At 56.3% G+C, this 15,946-nt stretch overlaps 1 protein-coding gene across 1 annotated transcript; it reads left to right on the top strand.

Moving 5' to 3' along the window:
- The first annotated feature begins 3,282 nt into the window (after positions 1-3,282).
- On the top strand, positions 3,283-15,142 carry REM1 (RRAD and GEM like GTPase 1). Its single transcript, XM_048820133.2, has 5 exons — positions 3,283-3,442; positions 4,614-4,956; positions 5,848-5,930; positions 13,068-13,278; positions 13,797-15,142. The coding sequence occupies exons 2-5, from the start codon at positions 4,617-4,619 to the stop codon at positions 14,072-14,074; spliced, it is 912 nt and encodes a 303-aa protein (XP_048676090.2). The 5' UTR covers positions 3,283-3,442; positions 4,614-4,616; the 3' UTR covers positions 14,075-15,142.
- Positions 15,143-15,946: the final 804 nt, after the last annotated feature.

The raw sequence follows: 15,946 nt of genomic DNA, 5'->3' as shown, positions 1-15,946 counted from the left end.
CATAAACACCACCCTATACCGGAAACCTACTGACCGTTATACTTACCTACATGCCTCCAGCTTCCATCCAGGACACACCACATGATCCATTGTCTACAGCCAAGCTCTGCGATACAACCGCATTTGCTCCAATCCCTCAGACAGAAACAAACACCTACAAGATTTCTATCAAGCATTCTTAAAACTACACTACCCACCTGCTGAAGTGAAGAAACAGATTGACAGAGCCAGAAGAGTACCGAGAAGTCACCCACTACAGGACAGGCCCAACAAAGAAAGTAACAGAACGCCACTAGCCGTCACCTTCAGTCCCCAACTAAAACCTCTCCAGCGCATCATCAAAGATCTACAACTTATCCTGAAAGATGATCCTCACTCTCACAGATCTTGGGAGACAGACCAGTCCTCGCTTACAGACAGCCCCTCAACCTGAAGCAAATACTCACCAGCAACCACACAACAAAAACACTAACCGAGGAACCTATCCTTGCAACAAAGCCCGATGCCAACTCTGTCCACATATCTATTCAAGTGACTCCATCGTAGGACCTAATCACATCAGCCACGCCATCAGGGGCTCGTTCACCTGCACATCTACCAATGTGATATATGCCATCATGTGCCAAGAATGCCCCTCTGCCATGTACATTTGCCAAACCGGACAGTCTCTACGCAAAAGAATAAATGGACACAAATCTGACATCAGGAATCATAACATTCAAAAACCAGTAGGAGAACACTTCAGTCTCTATGGTCACTCAGTAACAGACTTAAAGGTGGCAATTTTGCAACAGAAAAGCTTCAGAAACAGACTCCAATGAGAAATTGCTGAACTGGAATTAATTTGCAAACTAGATACTATTAACTTGGGCTTGAATAGAGACTGGGAGTGGCTGGGTCATTACACAAATTTAATCTATTTCCCCATGTTAAGTATCCTCACACCTTCTTGTCAACTGTCTGAAATGGGCAATCTTGATTATCACTACAAAAGTTTTTTTTCTCCTGCTGATAATAGCTCATCTTAATTAATTAGCCTCTTAAAGTTGGTGTGGTAACTTCCAGCTTTTCATGTTCTCTGTATGTATATATATCTTCTTACTATATATTCCATTCTATGCATCCGCGGTAGCCCACAAAAGCTTATGCTCAAATAAATTGTTAGTCTCTAAGGAGCCACAACTCCTCCTGTTCTTTTTGCAGATACAGACTAACCCGGCTGCTACTCTGAAACCTATCCCTGTAGAGGTGAGCCTGCCTCGTTTCCCATAATGATATTTCCCACACACCTCTAAAAAACTTACTGCTGTAGGTGTGTGGGTGAGGCTATGACAGTGACACTTACCCGTTCCTCTACAGTGCTCTGTGATTGGTGGAGGAAAAGTGCTATAAAAGTGCAAAGTATTATTACACTGAGTCCCACTCCTTACTTGGTGACATAGCCTGTAGCTTCTGTAGTTATTCAGTCTGCCACTAGATGGAGCGTGGCCCCAGCTCCCCAGCTAGATAAATCAAAGATTAATATCTTGTAAGAGTTTGAGGGAGGGGTGGTCAAGTGATTAATAGAAAACTCACAGAGCCAAAATGCTGGGCAAGGGGTTTCCCTGCTGACTAACAGAAAATGAGGAGCCCTGGAGAGCAGGCCTGCTCTGGGAAGCAAGGTCTCTTGGCCCATGGGCTGTCTCACCCAGGGAAGGTGGGAAGTGCAGTTTGATAGGGGATGGGGAGGAGAATCTCCTCCAAGGAAGTCTTAGGCTAAAGAAGAATCCTGCTGAGTTTTTCCCATGCCTGGAGAAAGCTCCCCAGTCAGGAATCTGAAAGCCCAGCAGCTTGGAACGGGGCTGCAGCCTGAACCAGAGACACAGGAGGAGTTGGCTACCCAACACCAGCCCCTAGTGCACTCAAAGTGGGGCCTTTACACACAGATTTGTCCCTGGGGCCCTGATCCAGCTCTGCTGAAGTGAGAGAGCCCTTGGCTTAGGCCCCACCATCGCGGGGACCAGACAGGAATCCATTCACAGTGTCTGTTGACAGTCAATTCACATTCTCACTGCACTAACGACTGGAAATGAAAGAACGAAAGTGCTTAGAGTGGTAGCAGCCAAGGTGCCAGGAGCGCTTCTGATGTGTTAAAGCAGCTGTTTGTGCAGTATTCTGTCAAATCTATAGCCCCATGTTACACAGCAGTATCATGGACACGACCACCAGCCCTGGGAATCAGAGTACAAGGAGCACGGAGGGGCCTGGCCCATGCTTTGCTGGGGAAGCAGCTCAGGCAACCTTCCAAGGATCTTCCTCCTCCTCTCTGGCCACTTCATTAGCTGGCTCTCTCTTTGCCCCCTCCTGGGATGCAGAAGTTACCCCACTCCTATGGATGGTATTAATTGCCTGGGGCAACAGGTTCTAGAGGAGGGAGCCTCCAGGGCTATGGTGTGTGCGGGAGGTAGACTCTTAGATCGTGTCATGGGGTGGGGTGTCTACAGCGATGCCCTGAGATTGTCCACTTGGTGACAGCACCAAAGTGATTTTACAGTGAGGGTTAGGCATGAAGGGGCAGGTCCCTGAGGCAGGGGCTGTGGATGCTGGAGTGGAGGTGGATGCCCTGGTGATGAGATCCAGCTGCAGCCAGGGGCATGGAGGTCAGGGGGCTCAGGCTGGGGGGGGGGCACATACCAGGAGGTGCTGGGGGAGGGAATGAGTGTTGGATTCAGCCCTGGAGCAGAAACAAGGAGGAGTCCAGTGGCACCTAAAAAACGAACAGATTTATTTGGGCATAAGCTTTTGCGGGTAAAAAACCCACTTCTTCAGATGCAAGATGCAAGGTGCATCTGAGGAAGTGGATTTTTTACCCAGGAAAGCTTATGCCCAAATAAATCTGTTCGTCTTTACGGTGCCACCGGCCTCCTGCTTGGTTTTGTGGATACAGAGGAACGCGGCTCTGAAGCCTGGGGCAGCGCGTTTAGGTGCTGGAGAAGTTGATCCCCCAGAGTTGGCCTTTGGCTGAGAGGTGTGGGGCACAGTGCTCAGACCCCTGGCACCAGGGCAATAGCTTGGGCTGAGCCAGTGACTCCCTGGGCGTTCCGTGGAGCGGATTTCGGGGCGGACTCTGGGGGCCCTGGGTTTGGGCAGGCATGGATCCCGCGGAGCTGGCCCGGGCTGCGGGAGTGGATTCCCGAGGGCTGGGCACCAAGTCCGCCCGCTCTGAGCGGCCCCGGACGGGCTGGGGAGGGTCCCCGCGAGGGGGTGGGTCCCGGGACCGGCCGAAGGGGGCTCCACCTCCCAGGGTTTAAAGCCCTGCGCTCGGCGGCCGCGGCGCTACGCGATGAGGCAGGGGAGCGCCAGCGGCCGGGCGTTGGGTTCCGCGGGCTGCGGGCGGCTGGGGGGACCCGGACAGCGGCGCCGGTGAGCCGGGGACGCGGAGCAGGACGGGGCCGGCGCCGAGGTGAGCGGGCTGAGTTCTGCGAAGAAACTTTCCGCTGCGGGGGCCGAGAGCTGGGGCGCACGGGCTGGGGGGCTGCGAAGCCCCGGGAGCCCGCTGTCCTAGCCCCCTCCCGGCATTCAGCCTCGGCCGGAGACTCTCCGCCCCGGGCGCGCTGTTCCCCGCTCCCCCGGCTGCCCTGCTCCGGCGCCCTCCGGCGCGCTGCCCTTTCCCCGGCAGGGTCGGGCTCTGGGGTCCCGGGCTGCGCCCTGGCCCGGTGGGAGGGCGCTGGGTGTGTCGGGATCGCCTCCCTGCCCCTCTGCAGCCCGCCCCTGCCCCAGGCTGGTACAATGCGGCCCCCTGCATTTTTTAAGCATGTTGTGGAGGTTGGCACCGCTGTCCCCATGGCGTCGGGACTCTCGGGGTTTTGGTGCCAGGCTGAAATTCATAGGGTGGGGAACCCAGGCTGGGGGAGGGCATGGGACAGCGCTTCCTACATGTCCTTACCCGACACAGAGGGGCGAGGGTCTTTACATGGGCCAGCGCCAAGCTAGCAGCTCTGGGTACCACCCTACACCCAGCCCCTTCACAGCAGGTGAGATCAGAGAGGGGAACATGTCCAGCCCCTCTTCCCTCTCCTAGGTGGATCAGCCCCCTTGGCCTTCAGCCTCTCCTTTATACCTTTGCTCTGGCCCGAACACAACCGTCCCCAGGCTGCCGGGACCTGTCCTGGGCTGGGTGAAAGGGCGCTGGATGGGGGCAGCAATCAGACCCCCCCACACACCCACTTTTGCCCTCCTTGCTCTGGAGCTGAAGCAGAGATGGGCTAACACCCAGGATCCACCGGGCTTTGAAGAGTCTTTGGCTCCAGACTTTTTTTTCCAGTTTAAAAGTTGTTTGGCTGAGACACTGCAGGGCGGCTGGGGAGTGCATTAGGAGACCGGGATGATTTATGATTGTTTCTTCTGGGCCTGCCTCCAGCCGGGAGACAACTGAAGTGGAACTTAAAAAAATCCCCTCTGTAACTAAGGTGAAGTAATCGAACTGAGAGGGCAGCCGGGGTGGGGCGGGTCCCGGAGAATCCCAGCCAGAGCAGGGCGAGGAAAAGCAGACAGGGGCCTCCAGCTCCCCAGCCCAGCACTTGCCTCCAGACTTCCTTCCACAAGCCAGTTGCTCGGCCTTTTCTGTTTTGCAGAAGATGACTCTGAACACGCAGCAAGGGGGCAAGGGCCCTGTGCGCAGACGGGCCAGCACTCCGGTCCCCCTCTCCCACCAGTCCCAGCCAGGGGTGCGTGGGCCGAGGCCTAACCCCATTGAGTCCCATCACCCTCCGCTTGGCTCCTCCTCCTCCTTCGAGCCTGGAGACAAAGCTCTAGCCATGCCACACAGCAGCTGGTCATCGGACTCGGCCGACTCCGACAGCTCCTGGGAATCCTTGTATCGGGTGATGCTGCTGGGTGACCCTGGTGTGGGCAAGACCAGCTTGGTGAACCTCTTTGCTGGGATCCAAGAGCGGGACCTGCCGGAACAGCCGGGAGGTAGGGAGAGGTCCCTGCCCTGGGCTGTCAAACCAGCTGCTCTCGAGGGCCATGCGGTGTGCAGGTTGGGGAGTGGGCAGTGGGTCACAGCGTGAAGAAGCCCTGTGTAAACCCAGGCCAAGGGGCACAGTGGAGACGCTGCACTGACTGCTTGGGGGCAGGGCACAGCCCCTTCTTAGCAGTGAGGAGCGCGCTGCCGAATGTGGGGACTTGCCTCCGGTGCCATTACCCATCTCTGTGGCTGGGCAGGGGGAAGTTAGCGGGGCACAGTGGTTCCCAAAAGCCAGCTGAGAGCCACCGGTGGCTCAGTTCTGATGTACCTACTGTAAGTAATACTGGGCACCCCCTTGAAAACTGGGGCGGGGGCCTTAGCTGTGGATTTCAGTGGGTTTGAGATGGAAACATCGGAGGGACATTGTACTGACACGCATCAGGGTCAGCCACCTGGATACAGTTAATGCCAGTTGTCCAGCTGCCTGCTGGAGCCTAGGTGCCTTTTAGCCTCCCCACAAGCCAAAAAATAACCTGGCAAGGGGGGTGGCTGAGTCCTGAACCTGGGAAGAGCCATGAGTTACCCCAGCACCTTCCCCCTCCTTCCAAGCACTAAAGCAGAAGAGTAGCCAGGCTTCTGCCAGGCATCGCCCTGACCTCACCACTTTCCCACATCCTTCCATGGTGCTGGCTGGTTTGTAGCTTTAGTTCCTTGCTGAGAGGATCAGTTGCATTTTCCATGGCCTGCGTTGAACCCCACCACCTTGGGGTGCTGTCTCCTCCCAGCCTGGGCAGCCAGCAGACACTCCTTCTGTGGAGCTCAGCAGCACTGGGCCTCGGCGGCAGGCATTGCTGGGCACATGGAGTCCGGCTGACCAGGATGCATCTGGCTTGTTTCAGAGGACACCTACGAACGCACCCTATCGGTGGATGGGGAGGAGATGACGCTGCTGGTGATGGACACCTGGGAAACAGAGAGGCAGGTAAGGGAGCATGCATGGGGCGTGTCAATCACAGGGGCTGGCCATGGGGGTCACCTTTTCAATGAAGTTGGTTCTATTGCCAGACTGGAGCTATTTATTATTGGGTCTGTTGCTGTTGTAAATACCACAATGAACTCTTATGAACATGAGAATGTCCCTACTGGGTCAGACCAGAAGTCCATCTAGCCCAGTATCCTGTCTTCTGACAGTGGCCAATGCCAGGTGTCCCAGAGGGAATGAACAGAACAGGAAATCATCAAGTGATCCATCCCCTGTCGCTCACTCCCAGCTTCTGGCAAACCGAGGCTAGGGCACCATCCCTGTCCATCCTGGCTAATAGCCATTGATGGGCCTATCCTCCATGAATTTATCTAGTTCTTTTTTGTACCTTGTTATAGTCTTGGCCTTCACAACATCCTCTGGCAAGGAGTTCCACAGGTTGACTGTGCGCTGTATGAAGAAATACTTCCTTTTATTTGTTTTAAACCTGCTGCCTATAAATTTCATTGGGTGACCCCTAGTTCTTGTGTTATGAGAAGGAGTAAACAACACTTCCTTATTTACTTTCTCCACACCAGGCACGATTTTCCAGACCTCAATCATATCTCCCCTTAGCCATCTCTTTTCCAAGCTGAAAAGTCCCAGTCTTATTCATCTCTCCTCATACAGAAGCTGTTCCGTACCCCTAATTTTTTGTTGCCTTTTTCTGAACCTTTTCCAATTCCAATATGTCTTTTTGAGATGGGGCGACCGCATCTGCACGCAGTAATCAAGATGTGGGCGTACCATGGATTTATATAGAGGCAACATGATATTTTCTGTCCTATTATCTATGGCTGGCTGTGGTTTCCATGCCCACCTGCTCATGAGACAGAGCTGCAGGGACAGACCCTCCCGCTGGACCCTACATCTACCAGACCCCTCTTTAGCTTTCTAGGGAGCTGCTCTTGCCATTGTGAGACATCCCCAGCAGACTGAGATGGGAGGCTGCAGCTGGGTCAGGGTCAGCAGCTAGTAAGGGGATGAGGGTGACTTCCCCAGTGAACAGCTGACTGGCTCATCAGGTGTCCAAGGGAGGATCTTAACACCCCCCCCCCCCCGGGAGCTGGAGGGGATTCCCCCTCCCCCCAGCTGGGGGGTTAACTGCTGTGGGAGGAAGCGAGGGTTTGAGTTCACTTCTCTTTCCAAAATGTGGCAACTTTAAACTCTGTTGGAGTGATTCCAGCCAGACACAACTCCCTGTCCCCCCAACTCCCCACAGAGTGTATGCTCCAAGCTAGGCACTTGGGGGCTGATTCTCCCACCTTCCCTCTGGCGTAGCTGCTGATGCGCCTGCAAAGGGGGTGCAGGCTGCTGCCAGGTCAGAACAGCTGTGCTGGCGTAAGAGCGGACGCAAGGTGGGCCCGAGATGTCACCGGGGAAGGTGGAGAGAAGGAGGGAAACGTGCCAGATCCTTAGGGCTGGGTGTGCTGGGGGGTGCTGGTGGTGCCGGGGTTCGTTTGTCTCCTTGCCGTGCAAGAGCTGGGAAACGTGCAGGAGCCAACTGGGCGAACAACGGGATAGGAAATGCAGCCTTTAAGGGGAATGCATTAGTAGGCAGTAGTCGTGCCCGGTGGCATCTCTGCCCCTCCGCCCCTGCTTGTGGGTGACTGGAGACTGACAGGAGCAAGATTCCCCTCTTCCAGCCCCACCCTGCTCTTTGCTTTCGATGAACAGCTGGGGGCGATGCTTGCCACCAACAGCAAGAGGGTCCTGAGCTTCACTGAAATGGCCTCTCCACCTGCCGGTCTGGGACCCACCTGCACACTCCCCCCTCACCAGCTGCATCTTCAAGAAAATCCATGGGGGCCATCTGGCCCCCAGCATTTCATGTAGCCCCTGTTCCCTGTGGCCAAGGACGCCGATGGTATCTGGGAAGGGATGGACTCGCTGGGCTAGTGGCCACGCTCTCCACCTGACGTGGTACGAACAGGGAACACCCTCTCCTCTTTTCCATTGTCCGCTCTGTCCAGAGTACTGGGCGCGGATACCCCTTAGCGTCCTGCCCTTAAAATCCTGGAGGGAGCCAAGAGGAACAGACGGGGCTCAGGGAATGGTTGCTAGGAGAAACACAGCACCTAACTTAGTGGGGACGAGAGCATTGGCATGGAGTGTGCATCAGTGGGACCCACTGAGCCCTGAATGAGCTGCAGGGAGTGGAGACTAAGGGAAAGGGGGAATGAGAGCCTGACCCAGACAAGGATGTGTGAGGTGGGGGAGGGGAAGGGGCAGGGATTCTGGTGAGACCCCCCACTAGCCTGGCCCAGTTGGGCCTACCTGCAGTGACTATGGCCAGGCTTTCCGTAGTGGGTCAGTGTTTTACTCGGGATACGATGAGAAATGCAGTTCTTTATCACTTTGGTTTTAGTGGACAAACAAAGGGTTAATTCCATGTTATTCCTGTGAACCCCGCTGTGTGCCTCTGGCCAGCTGCCTCCTGCAGTTCTAGGCCATGCGTTAGCTCTCTCCGCATCCAAGCTGTGCCAGGCCTGGGTGGTGGGTCACCCGGGGATTGGGCCAGCCCTTTTTGCTTCTGGTTCACACGGGCTTGGCCTCCTGCTGAATGAAGCTTCCTAAACTCAAAGGCAAACTCTCCCCAAGGTGCTAAGTCTCGGGGTCCAAATCTTGCCAAAGCTTTCCAGGGCTCCCACCCAAGCCCTACATCTGCCTTTCTTTGGCTGGGGTCTCTTGTTTGCTCCACCCCGGGAGAACCTGAGAAGCAAACCTGAGAAGAGTTGCCCAGTTGGGGAGGGTCCTCTCTCAGCAGGGGTCTGGCATGTGCAGCTTGTCCAGAAGCAATGGCATGACCACTCACTGGAAGAGCTTAGTGTCCTGTCAGAAACACCTGCGTCTTCTGCCCTGCCTCTAAAGCAGCAGATTGACTGTAAAGTGGCGTTACTGGTTCTCAGGGCCCTCAGCCTGTTGGTCCTGGTGACAATTGCTGACCAGTATCTCTTCAGGTTGAGGTTTGCTCCCTTGTGTGTGAAGCCGGCTTCTGTTCCCGGCACTAGAAATAGCAGGCTAGTTCGTCATAGAATTTAGGACCACAACAGCATGCAGAATGTGTGTGGATTAACATGCCCAGTCTGTGCATCCAGCAATGGTCACTGTGCGTGCAAATTGGATGCGCCTTTTGCACAAGCAGTTGTGTGTCTAAACAGTCTGAAAATCTGGTCCTAAAGTTTTAAAGACTTTAATTTATTTCCATTCTCCCTGAATTGCATTTTTCTACCAAGTGCTGTTTCCCCTTGTGAGACGATACCGATTGTCAAGCTAATTTGTTTAGGGACATAGTGAACATCAACGTTGTGGCCACCTAAGGCCTGGAACCCAATGCCCCTGAAATCTCCTCCCCCCCCCCCCCCCACCTCGTCCTTCCCATTTAAAAAACCCTCATTAGAAGCTTGTGTTTTCTCCCAGGGGCCCTGGCCTAATGATAAGATTATCTAATTCTTAGGTGGCATTTTTCATCAGTAGATCTCAAACCACATCACAGTTGTTAATGTATTTATCCTCACAACCCCCCGGTGAGGTGCTCTTAACCCCAGTGGACAGATGGGATGCAGAGGTGGGAAGTGACTTGCCCATGGTCACACAGGAAGTCTGTGGCACAGCAAGGAATTGAAGCCAGGCCTAACCACTGGACCATCCTTCAGTCCCTTCCCTTCCAGGCCCCCATTCCCTTGTAAATGGGCTCCCCTGCTCTTGCTGGCTGTTTGCAATTGGAAAGGGGATCATATTTCAGCCTGAGGCCCAGACCCCTGAGCACTGTGGCCGGGGCTTGGGGTTGTCTGAATACCCTGCTGATGAATTATTGGCTGTGGGGTGGTTTACAAGGGTGTCTCTGGCTGGGTTTGTTCCCCAGAGGGTGCTGCAGCCAGTGGTTTTGTTGTGAACCCTTTAAAGGCCTCTTCCTTCCCCGGCGTGGGATGGCGGGTCTCTCTGGGCCCCAAGAGCCCTGTTGGTGTTTGCAGGCACTGGGCTGCCACAGATGCATGGCTGGGCAGCCTGCGCGTTAGGGAGCGGAGCCCTGGGGCTGTAATTTGCAGCTGACACAGATTGAGGAGGAGACTGTGTCAAACACCCTCCCAAAGCCAGAATCTTTTAATCTGCGCGTTATTGACTGAGCCACATGTCGTCTGAGTGGCCAGAGGCTGCGGGAGCCTGGGCTGCTGTCTGATGGGGACAGGCTGATGGCTCCACCTGCACCGGGGCTGGGATGCTGAATGGCTTCCCCTTCCCCCTCCCTGCCCTGTCCACAGCCCGGAGATTTGCACCCGCTCTGGGGGCCCATTCCTTCCAAGGACTCAGACTAGTTCTGGCTGGTAGGGAGCAGCCTGGGGGCAGGCCTCATCCTTAGGTAAACCTTGAGCGCGCCACCTGTTCCCCACTGATTGATGGGGCTGTTCAGCTGAGCCGTTTCCCTGCCTGCTGGTTTGTCTCCTCTCCCCCACTCTTGGCCCCAGCCCACGGACTAGTGGGTACGTCGGGCGGCTGGCTCAGCCCCACCCCTGCAGGGAGCAGCAAAGACTCGTACTGGTTTGTACGGTAGACAGCATTGCTGCTGAGAACAGGCCCTTATAGTGCAGACACTGGGGTGCCTTGTCTTGTACCCAACGACCCCGGTGGCTGGCATCCTTGGTAAACATCAAGACCACCTGGAAGCTGGGGAGGATGCTTATTATACAAGTTCCCACCTCCTTTCCCATGAAGGGCAAGATGGAAATGCTTATTTGCACCCAGTGCTGCCAACAGTGGCAAGGATACAGAGGAGTGGGGCATTCCCAGTTCTTCCCCTGCCAAGTCACTAGCCCACTGACTCCATAGAGTCCCCGTCCTCAGATCTTTGCCAGGAGCCCCTAACCACTAGCTGGCCGTGGCTATTTGAAAGCCTGGGGGATGGATGGGGAAATGCCCTGGTGTGGGTCCAGTGCAGGCCAGGGGAGAGGGCGGAGCTCAGCAAAGCTAAGAAGCCATTGCAGAAAGCAGGGTCCCACCAGCGAGATTTGCCCAATGGCGACCGATGAGCAGAAAGTCCGGCGCGGGGAAGGCCAGAATCTTGTCGCCGGCTAATCTCTCGTTGGTCAGACGTCGGGTTGAGGCGGGAGGGACAGCTGGGGTCCAGCAGTGCTGGCTGGTACTAACTTACTCTCACCACCTGAATTAACGCTTGTAAAGGAATCCTAGGAGTTGGCACCAGCCTTGGCCTCCTCCTGAATGTCAGACACCTGCAGAAACGGGTAATGATCAAATCCCTGTAACTATCCCCCTGGGGCACATGGGGGGACATGTTTTTCTAGGGCCAGATCCTCAGCTCGTGTAAATCACCCCAGTGCCCCTGAGGTCCCAGGACGTCTGTCTATATGTGCCCAGATTAGTGAAGATGGGAAGGTTTTCACAGGCTGAGAAAACCCCTGAATGTCAGGGCAGGTTATAGATTTACAGCTCACTGGTCCTGAGCGGGAGGGGGCTCAGTGGGGTAAGATGCAGTGGCCGCGAAGCAGGAGGCGTGCTGCCCAAGCACAGGTGTGGAGGGCTTACCAAGGCGAACAAGAGAATGAAGGGTGCCATGTCAGGCTTGTGGGAATGGCAGGAGAGCCTTGCTGGTCTCCCGTGCCAGGGGTGTGAGGGCGTGAATGAAAAACCCAGCCCTGACGCCATCCTGCCAGAGGCAGATGCATGAGGCAACGGGCTGGCAGTTTGCTCCCAGCGGCCTGTGGACAGGTAGGTCTCGAGAGCCAAGGGGCTGTGGTTTGAGGAAACCAAACCAAAATCTTCAAGAGCCCTGGGGGGAAGGGAATGGTCCCACAGGATCCAGCCGGGGCTGACACACAGGCCTGGAGAGACACAAGCAAGGAGTGTTGTCTTGGCCGTCCCAGTCGCGTCTGAACATGAGCGAAGCGATTCCAAGTCCAGCGAGGAAGGGAGCAACTGGTAAAACGGCCTGGAGTGGCAGAGTAAATGTCTGGCAGCAGCGCACTGTGGGCAAGGGAAGGTGGAGCCTCCGGCATTGTTCTGTGGATGCAGGCCCCTAGGTCCTGATCAGACACGGGGCCGACCCGTGAGAGTCACTACGCCTGCGTAAGATGCTAGCAAAGGTGAGCGGCAGTGTTTCCCAGGCACCGGAGGAGACGCCTACCCACGGTGCCAGGCAGGGAAGCCTCCGTCTCAGGAGTTCGCGTAGAATCGCTCTCGGAGCCCCCGCCACGCCGGGTGTCTGGAAGAGCCCTTGGCTGGGAGGCCAGGTGCTCAGTTCCCAGGTTTCTTTTCAGTTTCAGTTCACCAGGAATGAACTGATCCTGGTCCTCCAATACCTGCCATGAATGCAGGAACCGGCATGCCAGGACCAACACCCAGCCCCCGTATTGCTGAGTGCAGGAAGGGCACAGGGAGCCGCACTCTCATGCCCCACGCCCTGGGCCAAGAGCTGAGTCGAAGCTTGTGGGACATACCACCCCTTCCGCCCCCTCGCAGGCCCCGCCAGCTTGGGCTCCGTCAGGCACGTGGGCTTGCCGCCCTCACAACCACCCCGGACTTACTGCCTCTGAATCTAGGGGGGTGTCCACGCTGCAGTCCGTAGAGTGAGAGCAGCTCATGAATTAGCATCGCGAGTGCGGTTAAAAATAGCAGCCCAGGTGTAAATGCAGACTCGCGCTCCTAGAAGGGGAGGACCGGAAGGGACCTTGAGCGGCCATAGCTTGGCTCCCCGGTGTGCACGTACGGCCCACGCTGAAGCCTGTGCCACTGTGCCTACACGGCTCTTTTCAGCAATGCCGGCACGGGTCTGACCCCTCGGGCTGCGATCCCAGACATCGACCTGCAGGATCCCCAGCCCAGGGCCTGAAGAGCAGAGTTTAGTAAGGGAGGCCGCCAGCCAGGCGGAAGGTGCAAGTTAAAGTAGCCCAGTCCTCGACTTCACCTGACGCTCCTCCCAGCGTAGGTTACCCCAGCGCTGGGAAGCACAGGGGGGGTCTGAGCATGGGGAGCGTGACTTAGCCTGCTGGCCGCAGCACTGCTGCGTCTGGCCCACCGTCGGAGAGCGTGTGGACAGTGGCTGTGTGCCTCAACACCTCAGTAACACCGTCTTTCCCTGTGCAGCCCCAGGATGAGGAGAACTGGTTCCACAATTACTGCCTGCAGGTGGGGAATGCCTATGTCATTGTCTACTCCATCACCGACAGGGTGAGTTTTGAGAGCGCCTCTGAGCTGAGAATCCAGCTGCGCCGGACCCGGCAAGCAGAGAACATCCCCATCATCCTGGTGGGGAACAAGACGGACCTGGTGCGGTGCCGGGAGGTCTCGGTGGAAGGTGAGTGAGCAGGGCCTATCGTCCCCACCCTGTGGGAGACAGTTCCCAGCCAGTTGTTCGGGGGCTGGGAATTGCGGGGGGGGGAAGGCTTCTTGCCTGGCTTCTCCTGCTGCTGCTCCTCAGACCTAGCTGAGATGGCCAGCGAGAGATTGCTATGGTACCCGCTCAGCTGCTGAGCGTCCATCCAGGAGTGCCACTCTCTGTCCATCTGTTTAGTCCTCCACCAGCCATCTGTCCAGCCATCAAACCGCCCGTCCTGCTTTCTTTTAGTAGGCCATCCTGTCACCTCCTTCTCTGCCCTCCCCTGTACTCTGCCATCAATCCAGCCTTTCCAAGGCATCTCTCCCTGCAGCCATTAGCTCCTGCCCTGAGCGTCCGTCTCCCCTGGTGTGACCCACTCTTCGCCACTTCCCCTGTCCCATGCCCTGTGTGCGGAAAGTGCCGCCTGGCTCTGCCTGGAGAGCGCTCTTTGTCCTGGCGGCCGACTCAGGTGGGGCTGGAACCCATTCTCTTTCCAGAGGGCCGGGCCTGCGCCGTGGTCTTCGACTGCAAGTTCATCGAGACGTCTGCCACCCTCCAGCACAACGTGACGGAGCTCTTTGAGGGGGTGGTGCGCCAGATCCGCCTGCGCCGGGACAGCAAGGAGGCCAACGAGAGGCGCATGTCCATCTACAAGCGCAAGGAGAGCCTCACCAAGAAGGCCCGGCGCTTCCTGGACAGACTGGTCGCCAGGAACAACAAGAAGGTGGCTCTGAAAGTTCGCTCCAAGTCTTGCCATGACCTGTCTGTGCTCTGAGACCTGTCACAAAACAGGAAGTTTCCTTCTCATGCATAAAGGGATGTGGCCTCTTGTACCTCCCAAGAGGCTTTCTGCCATGTACATAGGGGTTTGTAAACTTTCTTCTCTGTTCGTGGCGTGTGGACAGGACCTTTCAGGGGAGAGACAAGACTCGTCTGGAGCAATAACCCAGGAGAGGGAACAGACTTCCTAACCAGAGCCTCAGAACCAAGGTGACACCAGCAACCAGAGAACACCCATGGGGAAGAAATCCTTGCATGGACTGAATGTCCTGCTCCCTGACAGTGCCTCCTGCCAGCCCTGCCACTTGCCTGGAGCCCTGCAAGAGGAGGCGGGCAGGGAGAAACTAGGGCAGGTCTCCAGGGTGCCAGCAGGCACCAGGAAATGTTCTGTGTTAGCCCAGGAAGGGAGAGGGGAAGGAAGCTGCCCCAGAGGGAGGGATGGCGACTCAGGGAGAGAAGGTGGGGGGTTCCCGGGTGCCTAAGGGTAATGCAAGTCTGACTTTGCCAATGCCAGGGATGGGTTTGAGCAGGACACTTGGCTCATGCGGCAGGGGCAGAAAGGCCACCGGCTCTACAGGAGTCCACGAAGCCATCACCAAGGTTGGAAGCTGCCTCTGAAGGCTACTGGGAGCCAGGAGCATAGCTGGCCCGTGATACCATGCAGACAGGCACTCTAGAAATCCCTGAGACAGGAAGGCCCTGAACTGGGGTGCAGTGGTATGTCGGGGTGAGGGCTGGCAGCATTTTGCTGCCACCTCTGGGCATATTAACATCAGCATGGGCAGGGGAGAAGAGGGCAATGGAGAAGCATCTTCCTTGGATAGGAGTGTGGGGAGGCCAGACCCTGCCTGTCTCCTGGCCTATGGGTGGGGACGGTGCAGGATAGAGTTCCTTAGTGCCGGACGGCAGGTTTGGTGGGGAACGGGCATGGCGGGCGGGGCTTTTGTACCACATCTCTCTCTTTTGTACAGTGTTTTTAAGATTGAGGTTTTTCTGTTGTCTCTGTATGACCGCGGTGACAACCCACCTAGACTTGCAGAATAAAACCCAATCTGGAAAGGCACCTGTCACCAGTGACTGCACTGCGCCTCTTGCCGCTTAACCCCCCCCTGCAAGGTGCTCCCCTCTTGGATTTCCCTGTGCCCCCCGGAGAGGCAGGGAGCTGGGCCCACTGCTCGTTTGTACCTGCTTCCAAATCAGAGATGGGCAAAGCCCAAACCAGAACCCCAAGTCTGAACCCTGGGGGAGCTGGGCTTCAGATCCAGACTCTGAAATACACCTTTAATGGGGGCAAATGGGCTGGATCCATTTGGCTGCTGCGGGAACTTCCTGTGATTCCACAAGCACTTGGTATGTTTTGATTTTTCTGTAGATGCCCTGAATGGCAGCACAGAAGCACATGGGGTGGGGGCGCTGTTGTTCCCACTAGAGGGACTTGGTTCACACACAATGTTTCCAGGTGGCTAGGAAATCCCATGGAATATCCTTGAGGAATTTGGGCTGGATTCTCCAGTCTGCCAACTTCACTTTGTGCTAAAACTGGCTGGAAATTCCCCTGGGTGTAGGAGGAATCTGGGCAGTGCACAGCATAGCTACCCGCCTCCCAAGATCTGAATGGGGGGGGGGGTGTTGAGGGCAGGAGCAGGTGTGTGGGAGCACAGCTCCCCCAAGTTACACAGCTGTCACCAGCAGCAGGAGTTGGAGCAGCAGGGAGCCAAGTATCTTCCGGCCAAGCGGTCAGGAATCAACAAGATGCAGTCAGCTCCCTGCAGCGGCCACTGAGCACAGCATGGCTGTAGTTGGAGGAGCGGGGTCTTTGTCGCCCATGCACAGATGGGGTGGTTTCATTTCTGTTAATCACCCTACC

The sequence above is a fragment of the Caretta caretta genome, chromosome 13 (genome assembly GCF_965140235.1).
Source record: "Caretta caretta isolate rCarCar2 chromosome 13, rCarCar1.hap1, whole genome shotgun sequence".
Classification (NCBI taxonomy): domain Eukaryota; kingdom Metazoa; phylum Chordata; order Testudines; family Cheloniidae; genus Caretta; species Caretta caretta.
Note: the sequence above shows the minus strand (reverse complement) of the source record. Positions and strands in the feature narration are given on the sequence as shown.